This window comes from Magnolia sinica, chromosome 1 (genome assembly GCF_029962835.1).
Source record: "Magnolia sinica isolate HGM2019 chromosome 1, MsV1, whole genome shotgun sequence".
Classification (NCBI taxonomy): Eukaryota; Viridiplantae; Streptophyta; class Magnoliopsida; order Magnoliales; family Magnoliaceae; genus Magnolia; species Magnolia sinica.
In genome coordinates this window covers 134,920,867-134,935,637 of record NC_080573.1, presented here as the reverse complement: position 1 = coordinate 134,935,637, position 14,771 = coordinate 134,920,867, and the positions used below count along the sequence as shown (strand labels likewise).

The window sequence follows — 14,771 nt, the reverse complement described above, 5'->3', positions numbered from 1 at the left end:
CCTTCCATCATGTGGTCCAACAGTCAATGCCCACCATCCATCATGTGGGTACCACCTTTGATGTGGACCATCTATCAAGTAGGACATGCTTGATGTGTATCGTCCATCATGTGGGGCCATACTTTGAGCCAGGCCATCCATCATATGGGGCTCACCTTTGATCGTGAACATATATGGGCCCACCTTTGATGTGGACCATTCATAGGATGCTCATCATGTGGGCATATCTTGAAGAAATTGTAAATAGAATAGAAGAGGATAAGATGGGCATGACTTAAAAGGTTTGAGGATAAATTTGTCCTAACTCTATGCACCGTAATACACTAAGGCCTACCATGATATGTCTTATTTTTACCATTACATGCCTTATGCATACTTTTAATTTGTTTAACCAATTCAATTTAGTACATGAACCCAAAATTGATTCATATCCAAAGCTCAAGTGGACCACACCATAAATAAATAAAAAAATTAAAAAAAAAAATTAAAAAAAAAAGTGTGAATTGAATGCTTATCAATGAAAACTTATTAAGGGGCACAAAGGTTTTAGATCAAACTAATATTTGAGCTTACCAACGTGATCTTGTGCCAAATAATCGTTGTTGTAGCCCTATAAAGGTTTCAACCGCTGCATATTTATGACCCCTCTTTCCTGTGATGTGGTATACTTGAGCTTTCGATTGCCTCGGGTTGGACTCATTTGTTAAAGCGAGGGATGCAGATTGCGTGATTGCGTCCTACCCTTGGGTCTCTAACCTCAAATTGAATGGGCAGATACGGGAGGCACCGTCATACGGTGCATCACTTTTCTCAAGATCATTTTAAGGTATGAGCTAAAAATGAGGCAAATGCATGCAACGCTAAGTCGACCACTCTTAAATATTAAGCTGGGGTTGCGTTAAATGAAAGAGTCATCTGTATGGTATACTTGAGCGTTGGATCTGCCTCATTTAAAAGCTCATATCTGAAAATGATTTGAGAAAAGGGATGGACGGTTTGGATTAACAAATACATCACGGTGGGCCTCCAAGAGATCCGCACCTTCGTGGCTAGAGACGGCGCAGCAGGACGCAATCCGCGTTTTAAAATGAGATGAGTTATGAGATGAGTAATGTAACATAGACATCAAAGGTGGACCCAACATAGGTTAGGGTTGCAGGGCAATCCGCATCCTCTGATCATTTCCGAGTCCCGAATCATTTCTCCTACTCTTCTTGACGTTCACCAGCGAATTTCATGTATTCTCAGTTCTCACTGTCTCAATCGCTCCTATTTCCACCTGCTCCCATTTCAGGTTCCTTTTATTTCCACTTTTCTTTTGGGGAAAAATAAAAAGCTATGTAATCTCTCATCGATTCCTGCGCTTATTCAAAATGCGTTGCAGATCCTCACGTTCTAGTGAAATTCATGGAATAAATTACTCTTTTTTCTTTTTCTTTTTCTTTTTTCTCTAGTGAAATTCATGTAATCTCTCTCTTTGCATTTGTTTTTCCTGAAGATTACTCTTTAAAAAAACCCTCTTTTTTTTTTTCTTTTTTTTTTCTTTTTTTTTTTAAAAAATTTCCGGTAGATTTCTTGTTGGATTTCTATTGCTTGCTGGATTTTGTCTTTGAATTTGGTTCCAGCATTTTCATTGTCACTGATCTCTGTGCGTTCTTTCTTCAATCTGATTGATCATCGGATTATGTAATGGCATTTGAATTCATTCACGCCCACCGATTGTTCGATGAAATTCCCCAATGGGTTAAGGCCCAGTTTCAGTGTCTCGATTATCACTTTTGCAAATGGATTTTGCTTTTTATCTTTACATCTGCCACGTAATTTTGGGCTTTCTTTGTTCATTTTCTCGGGTTTTTTTTTGTTTTTTTTACTAGAAGAAATTTTATTGAATAAAAATGATGAACAATGGGATAATCAAGAGGGATTTAATCCTATGTACGAAGATAAAATCTCAAAACACCCTTGATTGAATTCAAATGAGAATGAGATTGCCCACACACTATCCAAGCATCGCATGTAAAGATCCTCTTTAGAGATTTGCTAATCCCACACCCGCGTACAGCCCACATGCACCAATCTCACACCTGTATGTGAGAGTACCTGAGATGTCCTATGGTGGGCTGCACCATCTCGATGCCTGGCATTGAAATCAAGCATGTCTGCTCAATGGGTGGACCATAATATCCGGATCTTCTTTTAGCTGTCTATTTCTTTCATGTAATGTAGCCCACCTGACGACGTGGCTGGCCTGATTTTTTGGCCAGGGCATCGTCATGGTGGGGACTACCTGTTGGACAGCTTGGGTGTGTATGGGCTGGGCACTACCAGTATTTGGTATTATCGAATCTGTCTTCTGCAATTCAATCCTCTCCTCTTTCTTGTATTCTCCTTGCATCACAAATAAAGTTCCATGTCTAAAAAAAAAAATACAAAACAAAACAAATGTCCACCTGGCTTTAATAAGGAGGGTCATTGCCAGTAAAAAAAGGACCAGTGATCCGTCTGTGTTCCCAAATATCTCTAATCCAACTGCCCATGCAAAGTATCAAATTTTATTTCTTGGAGCCTCTAATAATGAGGGTATAAACTAATCCATTGAGTTTTGAATCCTTTTCTAGGTATAATGGAATAGCAGGGATAGACTAAGATCGATGGAGTGTGTAGTGCAAGGAATTATAGAGACGCAGGTAAGGTTTACAATTACAAAAAGTTCCGAATTAACAGATGTATTTAATATGAGTTTGATGCTTACGATTACTGCTTGATCTCTCTCTTCTTTTTTTTTCAATAAGATTCTGATTATTTCTTAAAAAAGAGAAAGAGTTGTTGCTTTCTTTCTCAGATGTTATCTGGTATATCTTTACCGAAGCAACTCATTCAGAGAGCTATAAGTATATCTAAAACGTATCTTCCTTATGATCTCTAAAACTTCTCTCTGAATCTGGATAAGGAATAAAAAGCAAAGATGGTAATCCTTCACAACAGGTCTTTTGAAGAGGTCTGCAGTTTGATTCTCATTCAAGCTATATGATATGCTTTCGACGTGGATATGATGTGCCAGATGCAATAGTACAATACTCTGCCATATCAATAAGTCACATATGAAGAGAGGATTCCCTGATTCATGCACCTTCCTTCACATCAAGCACGTCTGCAAGCCCAATTCTTCTGGCCCACTATGACAGCACAGGGTCTTTTTTCTTCTTGCTTTCTCGCGCTTCCGTAACTAAGTTTCCCTTCTAAATTTGCAATAATCGATTTTGGACTTTCTACGTTGAAAATCTCTTCTTATCTCACAGGAGCCAAGAAATTTCACAAGTTCAGGTCAGGAAAGTAGTTTCAGTAATTGGGAAATCTTTATGGATTTCATTGGATTTAAAAGTGCCTGCATTTGAGAGGGCTTCCTGTCATGCAATGTACATGGCATAGAAGATTGGCGTAAATGGATTCCTTGTACTAACCCATTTATCATAAAAGCTTCTGTTCAGCGAAATCTAGTCATCTGAAATAATGCATATGAAGCATCCGTGTGCGTTGTGCTTGCTTTTTCATCTTACGGGTGCATTTGGTTTTGCCAAATATCATGAAATTTCATTATATTTTCTACCAAAGTAGACTGATTAATCATGAAATATCAATTCATGATATCTCATGATATTTGGTGCCACCAAACACACCCTTCCTGTTTTTTTTTTTTCCATAATAGCGTAGTTTTCACTCCTCTCATATCCTGTGATTTCATAGATTCCCTACAGCAATGATCCACCCAGCCATGGCAGAAGGCTCTTGCTGGTTACAAGTTAATGGTTCTGATTTTATAAGATTCATAACCATCTCAGCGATTTGGATGATTTCGTTATTCCACATCCTTGACGTTGACATCTAGAAACAAATGAAATTCCATATTTTGTATCTGGCGATTTTTGCAGGTTCATTTGTTACACTCTCATATCGCCTACAAGCAAGGTATCCTATATCGGTATTGGTTGGCATAACGGTGCCCTTCGATACCGATATGGATACGGGGGTGCAACAACGATACGGGGGTGTAACGGCCTGTAACTGTGCCAAAAAAAAAAAGCCAAAAAAATATAAAAAAATATGGATTAAATCCAGAATATTCTAAGCATTCCAAATATGCATTCATTTATAAATTGGAACATGTTTATGGTGGTGTAACGGTCTACTCTTTGGTGAGAAGTTGTATCGGACTATCTGATGAATTTATGAACCAGACAACCTGGATTTGACTGCAAAACTCATATATTTAATTTTCTAACTATCTACTATCAATGATAGATATATTAGAATGAATGTAATATGAAAATATCTTACATGTGTAGGTGTTTGCAATTATTTTTCATAATTCATAAGAAAAAAATATAAAATGACAATAACAATCTGTAAAATGAACATTAACATGTTCTACTATGATTAACACATCATATTATACCATTAAAACATCAAAACATTTAATAAAAAATAATTTTTCGAATTTTAAAAAAAAGGGGGCCGAAAATAGTGCGTAAATAGAAAAAATTATAAAAAAATATAAAATGATAACAAAAATCTGTAAAATTGACATTAATATCTTCTATTATGATTAACATATCATATTCTACCATTCAAACAGTAAAACATTGAATAAAAAGTACAAATACCTATATTTGAGGAATTTCTGAAAAATGGCCCACAGAGCTTCGAATCAAGAAAATCCTTAATATAAGTTGTTTTTATTTGTAATATCAAGTTAAGAGTGGTTAAAAATAGCAATAGAATGACTTAGGAAGAGTTTAAAATAAAGAAATTTCAAAAAAAGTGAAAAAAAAAAAAAAAAGTCATTTTTTTACTGTAACGGTACGGCCGTTATGGCTACAGAATGGGGGTGACCGATACGGGGGGGGGGGGGGGGGGTTTGGTGACCGATACGGCCCCGTATCGTAACAGACATGGGACACCCTGCCTACAAGGACCTTTCCGCTAGTTAACACATGTGCTTGTCTTGCAGCATGTTGAAGCCTTAGAGATTCTTCTTCAAGGCCTCTGTGGTGTTTCCAAAGAACGTCTTAGGATTCACGAGTTGTGCCTAAAAAGTGGACCCAACCTTGGTGACTATCTCTCGTTCATACTAGTGAATCCATTTTAGTTGTCTAGTTCATGTGAGAAGATGTCTTTTTCCTGTTCCAGGAGCGGTAGCCTCAGAAGTGCGGCTCTTGTGTGATTTGGAACAACCTGTACCAACTTGGTAAGACACTCATCTCTCGGCCCATGCATTTTGCATTTGAACTCTTCATTTATATACATGTATGATGCATGATTTTGGACATATAAACCATTTGTTATAGGACTGTTCGACATGTGGGGGGTGCCATGAGAGGTGCTGGGGCTGAGCAAATATCAGTTTTGGTGCGCACTATGGTGGAAAGTAAAGTAAGCAAGAATGTGTTGCGCTTCTTTTACGCACTTGGTTACAAATTGGATCATGAACTTTTGAGGGTGGGTTTCTCTTTCTATTTCCAAAGAGGTGCTCGGATCACCATTACTGTGACTTCGGCTAATAAAATGCTGAAGCTGCATGCAACCGAGGAAGCTGTGCCAGTGACTCCTGGGATTCAATTGGTTGAAGTGACAGCCCCTGCAGCTGCTGATAACTACAATGAAGTTGCTGCTGCTGTTTCATCTTTTTGTGAATACCTTGCACCGTGAGTGACATTTCCTGCATTGCCAGTTATTTGTTGACAATCTGGACACGGAATTCTTGGTTCTGTGGAGCTTTGTTAAGCCCACGCCTCTATGCCTGACCTCCTGGCAGACCACGAGACATCTGAACCATCAGGTGGGTCCCACCATGTAGATAATCTGGCTCAAAAACCATGCTAGTCAAAGCATCTTATGGGCCACAAATATACAAAATAGCAGGTGCTTTAAAATGTTCACCAAAGGTCCACATTCAAGGTAAATGCTTGGGCTGGCTGGTGAGTGGACCAGCCTGATCTTATCGCCTGGTCATCTACATGAAGGAGCCCACCCCGATGCATGCGTTGGATGTTTCACATAAAGAGCCGGGCTGCTCCGGGGGATGCAGGATGCAGCCACAGGTAGAGGTGCATGTGGTTTAGCAAAACTCTGGTTATATGTAGTGTTTATTCTCATGAGATTTGGGTTTCCTTTTTCAGACTATTGCATCTGTCAAAACCAGGAGTTTCAACTGGTATTGTTCCTACTGCTGCTGCAGCTGCTGCTTCTCTCATGTCAAATGGTGGCGGTAAGCAATTATAAGTTTATAAGACTGGATGTCCGAATGGTCTCTCCATATAAGTTGCTTCCTGAACTGCATTGAACATGTGCCATATTTGTGTGATTACAACTTATCTGATCATCTTCCTTCTGTCAAAGGAATTGCTGGCGCATCTTTGGACCTCTGTTTACTAGTGCCTCAATCGCAGTACCATAGCAATTACTGTCCTCTCCTTCTGCTGAATTTTTTGCTACCTTCTCCCACGCAACTGTCTGACAAAGATTGGATAATGATAGAACCACCTCCACATGATCCACACCGCCTCCTAACTAGGGGTGCCAATGCACCGGGTTTGGGCTGGGCCTGGCTAGACTCAGAGATGACCCAACCATTAAGACCCAAGGCCTGAGCCTGGGCCTGACCCGAACCGAAAATTGATAAAATCCCTATTTCTCCCTTGAATTTACGTAATCTATCTGTTTATCAAGTGGGCCAAGCATGCACAACCAAAAAAATATGAATGAACCAACAGTACACATTCAAAATAGATGGTTGCCTAAGGATTAAAATGGCATATTTGTAGCATACGAGGCATGCATATAAGAAGTCAGTTCCAGCCAGGTTGGATTGGATCTAGTCTGGCTAAAATGACTTGAACCCAAGCCTAACCCAAAATTGATCAGGCCACGTGAGGCGCAAGCCGGGCTCAAAGCCAGGTCCGGCAGGCGTACCTGGACATTGCCAATCTTACTCCTAACTAGTAAAGCAAATGGGGTTTGCCTTATAACAGTCTGATCGTGATTAACCCGTTGTAAGGCTCAGTATCAAACATTTGCTGGCCAGCACTCAATCACGTGTTAAAAATAATCCCTCTCACTAGAAGATGGGTAATATTGCATCTTCTGGCCCTGAGTAAGTACGGTTGGGCTCCATAGTCTGGCGGTCTAGCCCATTGACCCAACGGCTCCAACATTCCCCCGTGAGAAAATGATAGTATCCAGTCTAGAGCCTCATTTTCCGATGTTTTATCTAACTGCTTATCTGGAGGCCACTACTTGAAGCAGCAGGATTCTTGTTCCACCAGAATTCTTGGGCATAAACCATTCCAACAGTTGGGTCGACCAAACCATGGGCAGTACTTGCACCGCATCAAGGCCCAACGAATGCTTCTATAAGAGAACAGGTAACACTTGGGACTCCTCTCGGCAAGCGGCATTTCCTGGACCTTGCTACATCTGATGAACACATGCAATTAACCCAAGCACCATGTGGTTGCCCTGGTCCAAAAATCAGACCAGACACACTCATCACTCAGGCAAGTCTACATTTGATTCTCGGGGCAGATTCGCCTGATTTTTGGCATGTGCATGGGACGCTCCAGATGAGAGGACTGGAACTTGCAAACCTGTGCAACTTGGGCAGTTGGAGAGGCAGAACTCATAAAATGGGACTCACTGTGAGTCGGGCATCTATTTTGTGTCATTTCCTCTTTTGATTATAAACCGAATGTTTGCAATCTAATGCGCATGTGCATCCAAACCTGCCCAAGTAATATGTTATTTCAAGTTTCGGTTAGAAACTGCAGGCAACATGAAGCTGCCTTATGCAATGGAAAAGAGAGCTTAACCAGTAAGGTACAGAGGGGAAAAAAAAAAACCCATCGATCTCACCAAATCACATTTATAGATGCGTTTACAAATGCATATGCATTATGGAATTAGGAGCAAAGACATGTCGCATTCCCATCAATCCAGCTATATACCTAAATGCTAATTGAAGTGTTAGTAAAGTTAAATCAGTCCCACATGGATCAAGACATTTGAGTTTAAATATACTTTGGGTTTTCCGTTTGTACATATGGGGTCAACGGTTCAGTGATCCAAACCGTTGTAAATGATAACCCAGATTGAAATATCGTAGCCATCAAATATTAGGAATGTTAATTGTTGTCATGCCTTCTTTCTTAAACGCCTATTTCCTGGCTAACAAGAATCAAGAACAACCCTTACCGTGCAAGTTTCTTATTCAGTCTAGTCTGGTCCAGCACCTCGTATTTGAATGGATTTGGGAGAATTTGCCCCAAATCCATTGTTTTGCACTGTATATGTGCAAGTAAATGGAATGTGAGGTATTTGAAATACACGCTTTTTGGTGTATTGAAAACTTGGAATTTTGTCGTGCTTTGATAGTAATAAGAGTGAAAATACCTTTTTCGCTCTCCTTTTAAAGGTAAGAGAGCTAATTGTAATAAAGGCATTCATGTTACACAAAAAATATTCAATTACTAGCTGCAACACCAAAGTCACATCAATAGGCTGATCTGACCTCTCCTTACATTAGCTATCTAGATGGGACAGTTAAAAAATGCCAATGAGCTGCTCATTTGTGATCCTTACATTTGTGGCTCACCCAAGGCTCAATATTTCTTCCTTTTTTACGAGAGTATATATTTCAATGAGCTTATCACAACCATTCTATCAAATATCACATTTGTATATTAATTTGGGATATTGAAACTGATTTAGTTAATCAAATTTAAGTTGATGAAAATACTTAGAATTTTAATGCATTCCAAATACAAGCTCTCAGGGAAGTTTGGATTTCAGTGCATTTCAATTATAAGCTCCAAACACAACTGAGGATTCAAAATCAGCTTGATTCCAGTATAATTGTGATTTGGATTATAATGCATTCCAAGTACGCGCTCCATCTAGGTGCATTTAGGTGCTCAACTAAACATACATGTAACCTCATGTCATGTAAGTTCATCTCAATGCCCTTAGTTGTGAACTTAAACCTAGCAGCATTGTACAACATCCATGTCTCACATCAACAGGTAACTAGAAGAAATCAAGGATTAAGAATATCTAGTCACAATAAACATTTATAAAAAAAAAAAAAGGCATGTGCTTACTTAAATGGTGTACTCTTCTAAGTGTACGACGGATCGTAACCTGTGGTGAAACAATCACCCTCTCTCAATTAACGGAATGTTTTATGGCCAGTAAAATTCCAAAAGTAAAAACCTGAAAAACACACCACTTGAAGAGATTGGTGTCAAATTTCTCTTCCAGCCTCATAAATTCAGAAGCAAGCAGAAGACTCAATTCTCAACGAAGTCCTTCATGTTCTTCAACCACCTCAAGTATTCTCTGTTATCCTTGTTCACCATGTATTCTTGCAATGAATTTGTGAGAGAGCTTTTGATGCCTCTAGCTTCCAGATACTTGTAAAAGGCTTTCTGCAAATTGTCATCCAAATCCCTGCACAGCCAAAAAGGAAATTAAGACCATCTAAGCTTTCTCATTCGACCCAAAACCCAGACACCTTCTCTGTTAATCCTGTTATCCAGGAACCTTCTCTGTTAGATTGACATGACAAACTTCACCTTTGGATTGACGACTGAAAGCTCATTTTCCCTTCTGTTAGATAACCAATTACAATGTTTGTTTAATTGATGCCCAAAATCCATCTCATCATTGTAAGATTGGTATCTGAAAATCCTCTCATGTTTGATCAATTCCCAAAAACTGATTTTTCTTTGTGAAATCGGTGCCCCCTATAACCCCATTTTTAGTGTCAGCAACCCACTGAACACTTCATGTGAGAGTCATATACCCCAAACCCCCTTTGCCTGCTTGTTATTTGGAGGGGGGGTGGAAATAATTCTTCCAGTTTTGATTGCTGCATGCCTTCTAACAGATTTGATAACCTAGAAGCACCAGTTTTGTTTGACCTATGCTGAAAAATGATGCACTCATGTTATAAACCCCTAATAATTTTGATGACAAAAAACCCCTTTTCTACTTATAAAACTTTTTTTTTTCTCAGAAAGGTGTTTCCTCAACCATAAAAAAACTAACTCAAATCCCCGTTTTTCTTCATTCTGATTGCCATATCAGAGCACCTTTATTTTGTTTGGTTGATGCCCAAGTAACCAAGCCCTCACTTCTAGTTTCCAAACCCACTTCTCAAAGTCACAAACAAATCAAGCAAATAAAAGGAAAGAAAAGAAATACGTACGAGAACTCAGGCCCTTCATAAGCAATCTGATCATCTGAAACCTGCTGTCCCTTCATTAGCATACTGTCAATGGTGAATTTATCAGGATAGGTAGTGCAACAAAATTCCAAAGAGGGGCCCTCGCCTTTGGAAATTGTCACAATCAGAGAGACATTTGGCTGGGACGAATTCTCCTCATTGTCATCTCCACTGTCAGCATCATCCTTGTCTTCTTCATCCTCTTCTCCCATGAGATCTGACATGTGAACCTCGACTTGGATGCTCTCACCCATGAATTCTCGTTTCAAGGTAACTGTCTGTTCACCTGGATTATCAACTATCTCGAATGGAGAAACATCTGGCAAACCCTGCCAAGAAATTCATAGGAACAACAAGGAAAGCTCTCAGACTCAAACAAATTGCACTGAGTTATCCATTAGCTTTCAAGAGTTTTCGATTTTTCTAAAAGAAATGGGCGGCCCTGTTGCATAGCTCTCAGCATCCCAATAGTTCAACCTTGAAATTTTAGGGTGCATTTAGGTAGGGTTCCTGCAAAATCAGATTAACGGTGTGGCCCTTTCCCTCCAGGTCAGATTCACCACGCTTAAGCAGAACTTCCTTCCCAGTGCTGCTAAGCACAGTGAATCCGACATGGCCCGCCAAAATCAGGTCAGCTTACTTTGCAGGATCCAAACAGCTATTAGCATCTCAAGAGTAGTGACAACATATAAGTGATTGGTTCTCGTTCCACAACTCATCAATTCACTGCTACCCAGAAATGAAAACCTGACATCACAAGCAGTGGTAGTCATTTTAACAGATGCCGCCAGCCCGATCTCTTGTTATGCATGTTGAAGAATGATACGTTGACCCCTTAATCTGAGAAATGATAGGGTGCAGTTTAAGTTTAATGAGGGATATAGGGGGGATTGGAGGCAGAGAGAGAGACTGTTGAGAGAGAGATGCTCATCAGTGGTGTCCTAACTGCCAGCTGTGTTTCTCCCAAGCAATTTCGGATTTGAAATTTCAATCCATTGCCCTGTATCAAAGTTACGGGTAACTTGAAAAACAGCTTCGGTGCCTGTGAGATTTTCACAACATTCAGGTGTAAGAAAGTTAAGGCAACTTTCCTCACCCAAACACTGCAACAAAGTTACCTGCAACTTTCTTACATTTTAAAAAAGTTATAGGCATCCAAACAGCCCCTTAACTCCAGGCCTGGCAAGTCGCACCTGCCCGATGCAACCCCTACTCAAAACATCCTGTGATATAGCATTCAAGGGTAGTTTGGCAACCTATGCTTGGTAAGCTGGATTTTAAGGCCATATTATGAAAATATATATAAATAAAATTGAAAGATGCCTCTTTTAAGATTCCGAATCCAAATCCATAAAAAATCCAGGGTGCCAAACATAAGAATTTAGCCTTTCTGTTGGAATCCAATTCCAGGTTGCAAAACAACCAGTCTTCAAAGTTATCGATGCTTTCAGACGCTTAGCTGAGGTTGAAAGCATCTTCTGAAACTGGTACACATCGCCCAATGCATACCGGCATTGTCCATGATCGATATGCCGCCCAAAACAACCCAATATAGCGGCCCATATCGGTGATGAACGATATGGGGATTTAAATCTTGGTGGGACCATTTTATTTCAAAATGAAGACCAATCATTAATTGAAAGATCACCCGGTTTGTGTTAGTTTAGACCATAAGCCATCCAAGGTAGGGCCCACTGCGTTGATGGTCCCGATCCTCTGCTACCCTTCCACATCCACATTGGAGGTGGGGTAGATCGGCCCAACTTTGGCTGTGGACGGCCCCAAAAACACGTCGACGCCCACATGTCCATTTCTTACAGCAATATCTGGAAGCCAGCTACCGCGTCCACTCGGCTCGGTTCGGTTAAGAAGCCGGGAAAACTCAAGCAACATATCGAAAACCTAAGTTGAAAACTCGACGAGTCGACTCAGGAGGTTGGTTCGGGGAAGGAAGAGGTAGTCACCTGATCAAGATCGTCGGATTCTTCAGCGCATTTTATTTCCGAATCGAGGACCAGTTTGAGTTTTTCGTCGGCTCCGGGCTTCTTACCTGACGAAGCAAAGCGAAAGGAGGATAGAAAAGGAGGTGGGGGTTTTACTGGGTTTTGCGGGATTCTTCTCAGAAGAGGAGAAGAAGAGGAGGAGGAGATTGAAGAAGAAAAGGAAAGAGATTGATGCTGTTTGGATGCGAGAGAAGGAAGGAGAGAAAATCGAAGGGATTTTCGAAGGAGATAAGACATAGCGGATGACATTTTCTTCTTCCTCCTCCTTTCTAGGGTTTTAGGGCTTTTTAAGGCGCGGAGCAGAGGAGGGTTTAAGAGAAAGAACTGAAATTACGAGTTTACCCTTCTCTAAACGGTGCAAGTCTCTTCCGTTAGTTTTGCAACATTAAAAAATAGCAGTGAGTCTTCAAAAGTCGACGTGGCATAGTTGTAAGACAATCCGGATCGTCCAAATCACTGCCAATGGATCAGAAACGAAAAACTTGCAGTCATAAGACATTTTTAGAAAAACACTTCGGTGCTGCCTCGCGACTACGTACCTACAGCGGTTAGTTAACCATCTCTTTTTGAGCGTTGATCCCAATAATCAGGATGATTCAACACTCAGTTGGACCACCCCAAAAAATTTTATCTAAAAACTTATAAATTCATGAATGTCGCATGGCCCACCTACACTTTTAAATATTTTTTTGTTCATGGGTTAAAATGAGGCCAGGGTATCATGAAAATCCACCCTTGTGACTGCCAGTCAGTTTGCAAAAGTAACCCCGGTAGGATCCAACTTGGATGGCTAGGATAGCTCAGTAGTCAGTGCCGCGTGTACGGAGGATGAGTCGGCCACAATTTTTTTAAAACAGTGCAAAACTAAAATAAGAGTCGCATGCGTACCAGATAGAGAGCCCTTCCCACCCGTCACCAATCAATGGACTTGGCCTTTACGCATGTAAATTAAAAACTCCGTGTAAGTTGGCATTCCCAAACCATGCATCTGTTAACGAGACCAGAGAGCATCGGTGTCTGATGCTAACTGATGTCTTGAGCATAGAACAGCTTGTGGCACTATCGAGTATTCCAATGAGTCCTTGAAATGGTATTACAGAAAAATTTTCAATCCAAACACTAATTGGTTGTGCATGTGTAGGTGTCTATGATGCATTGCCACTCGAAATCAAGATAGTGGGATTGATCTTGACATGATGCTCCAATGTGCATTATTCTTCATTTTGCGGTGGCCATACACCACTTTTCAGACGATCTAGACCATCCATCTAGTAAGCCCCACCACAGATGATGCATGCTCAGAAGATGACCCCATAATCTGCCCAACTCGTGGCGTCAGTTGGGCAATCAAGTAAAAATACAGACACCCATCTACATTCAATGGTAAAAGCTTCAAATATAGAGCCTTAGACGTCCATATTGGATATTTTTTGGACACACGGCCCACCATTCATGGGACACCAGATTATATAGGTACTATTGTGGATATGAACCATTGGATATGTAAGTCCTGGGCTTCAATGGCAACTGTGACATAGACTAACAAAGGGAGCTGACCTCCAATACATCCCTACTAAATGCAATAAGATATACCCAGACTACAGCCGGCGGATTTGGGGTTTTTCAATCACACAAACCATTAATTTGATTGGATTCCTTCGATGGAGGTTGCCTGAGAAACCTCTCCAATTGAGTAGTTCAACCCTTCGATCATACAAAGGTCACCTTGACCACTCATGTCCCAGGCAAAATAGACTTATCTATGGGTTGAAATATTTGACAGCTTTTATTTGTTGATTCTCCACCATACAAAGTGAGATTCGTCGTATAAACATTATGTCGAGGTTCTCTATTGTGCATGATGAGAATCAACAGCTGCTAGGATGCCAAATCCATATGCCCCACCCTCAAGCACGGAACACAAATGCATCATACGTGACTCTGCAGGATACTAGATGTCCATGGGGCATTCCACACAGTATGTTCGTTGGCCCAAAAATCCAGCCGTTCCATTTTGTCACACAGGCAACACACGTACAGAGAAATGGTAGGTCAGAAAGATCATCACCAGCTATCTACATTCAACATGCATCTGCCGCTCACCTGTTGAATGGACTGGCCTGGACACATGCACTAGGGATGGTCTAACAAGCGTCCTGGATCCCACACACGTCCCACTTTGACAAACATGGTGTTCTGTGTTTGGCACTTGAAGATTGGGCATCTGGAGTTGGCATTCGTCCTTACTGAATATGTATCACCTTCTCTCTGCAGATAGACTTATAATTGGTGGCGAATAGCAAATGACCAGGCCTAGCTCACAACTAGTTGGATGACAAGGTTATCATCCAACTAGTGTACCTGTCCAATATGTAGATCTCACAATGAGTATCACCTAGTGCATAAATCAGGCTGATCCACTGACCGGGTGGGCCACATATAACTTTGATCAAGTCAGCAGCTATCATTTTTTGTATGGTGTGGCCCGA

The 14,771-nt window shown here is 40.6% G+C and overlaps 2 protein-coding genes across 3 annotated transcripts; one reads left to right on the top strand and one right to left on the bottom strand.

Moving 5' to 3' along the window:
• Nucleotides 1-1,127: 1,127 nt before the first annotated feature.
• Nucleotides 1,128-6,481, top strand: LOC131218947 (mediator of RNA polymerase II transcription subunit 18). Of its 2 annotated transcripts, XM_058213868.1 has the most exons (7): nt 1,128-1,294; nt 2,265-2,334; nt 2,619-2,687; nt 5,009-5,108; nt 5,188-5,245; nt 5,346-5,702; nt 6,177-6,481. In XM_058213868.1, the coding sequence occupies exons 3-7, from the start codon at nt 2,652-2,654 to the stop codon at nt 6,277-6,279; spliced, it is 654 nt and encodes a 217-aa protein (XP_058069851.1). In that variant the 5' UTR covers nt 1,128-1,294; nt 2,265-2,334; nt 2,619-2,651; the 3' UTR covers nt 6,280-6,481. The 2 variants fall into 2 exon arrangements, with proteins under 2 accessions (XP_058069851.1, XP_058069842.1); XM_058213859.1 differs by lacking the exon at nt 2,265-2,334 and having other exon boundaries at nt 1,129-1,294.
• A 2,579-nt stretch (nt 6,482-9,060) lies between these two features.
• LOC131218946 (uncharacterized protein At2g39795, mitochondrial-like) lies at nt 9,061-12,608 on the bottom strand. Its single transcript, XM_058213843.1, has 3 exons — nt 12,244-12,608; nt 10,262-10,608; nt 9,061-9,501 (listed from the first exon to the last, which is right to left on the bottom strand). Exons 1-3 carry the CDS (start codon nt 12,529-12,531, stop codon nt 9,342-9,344), a joined length of 795 nt encoding a protein of 264 aa, XP_058069826.1. The 5' UTR covers nt 12,532-12,608; the 3' UTR covers nt 9,061-9,341.
• Between the last annotated feature and the right edge of the window lie 2,163 nt (nt 12,609-14,771).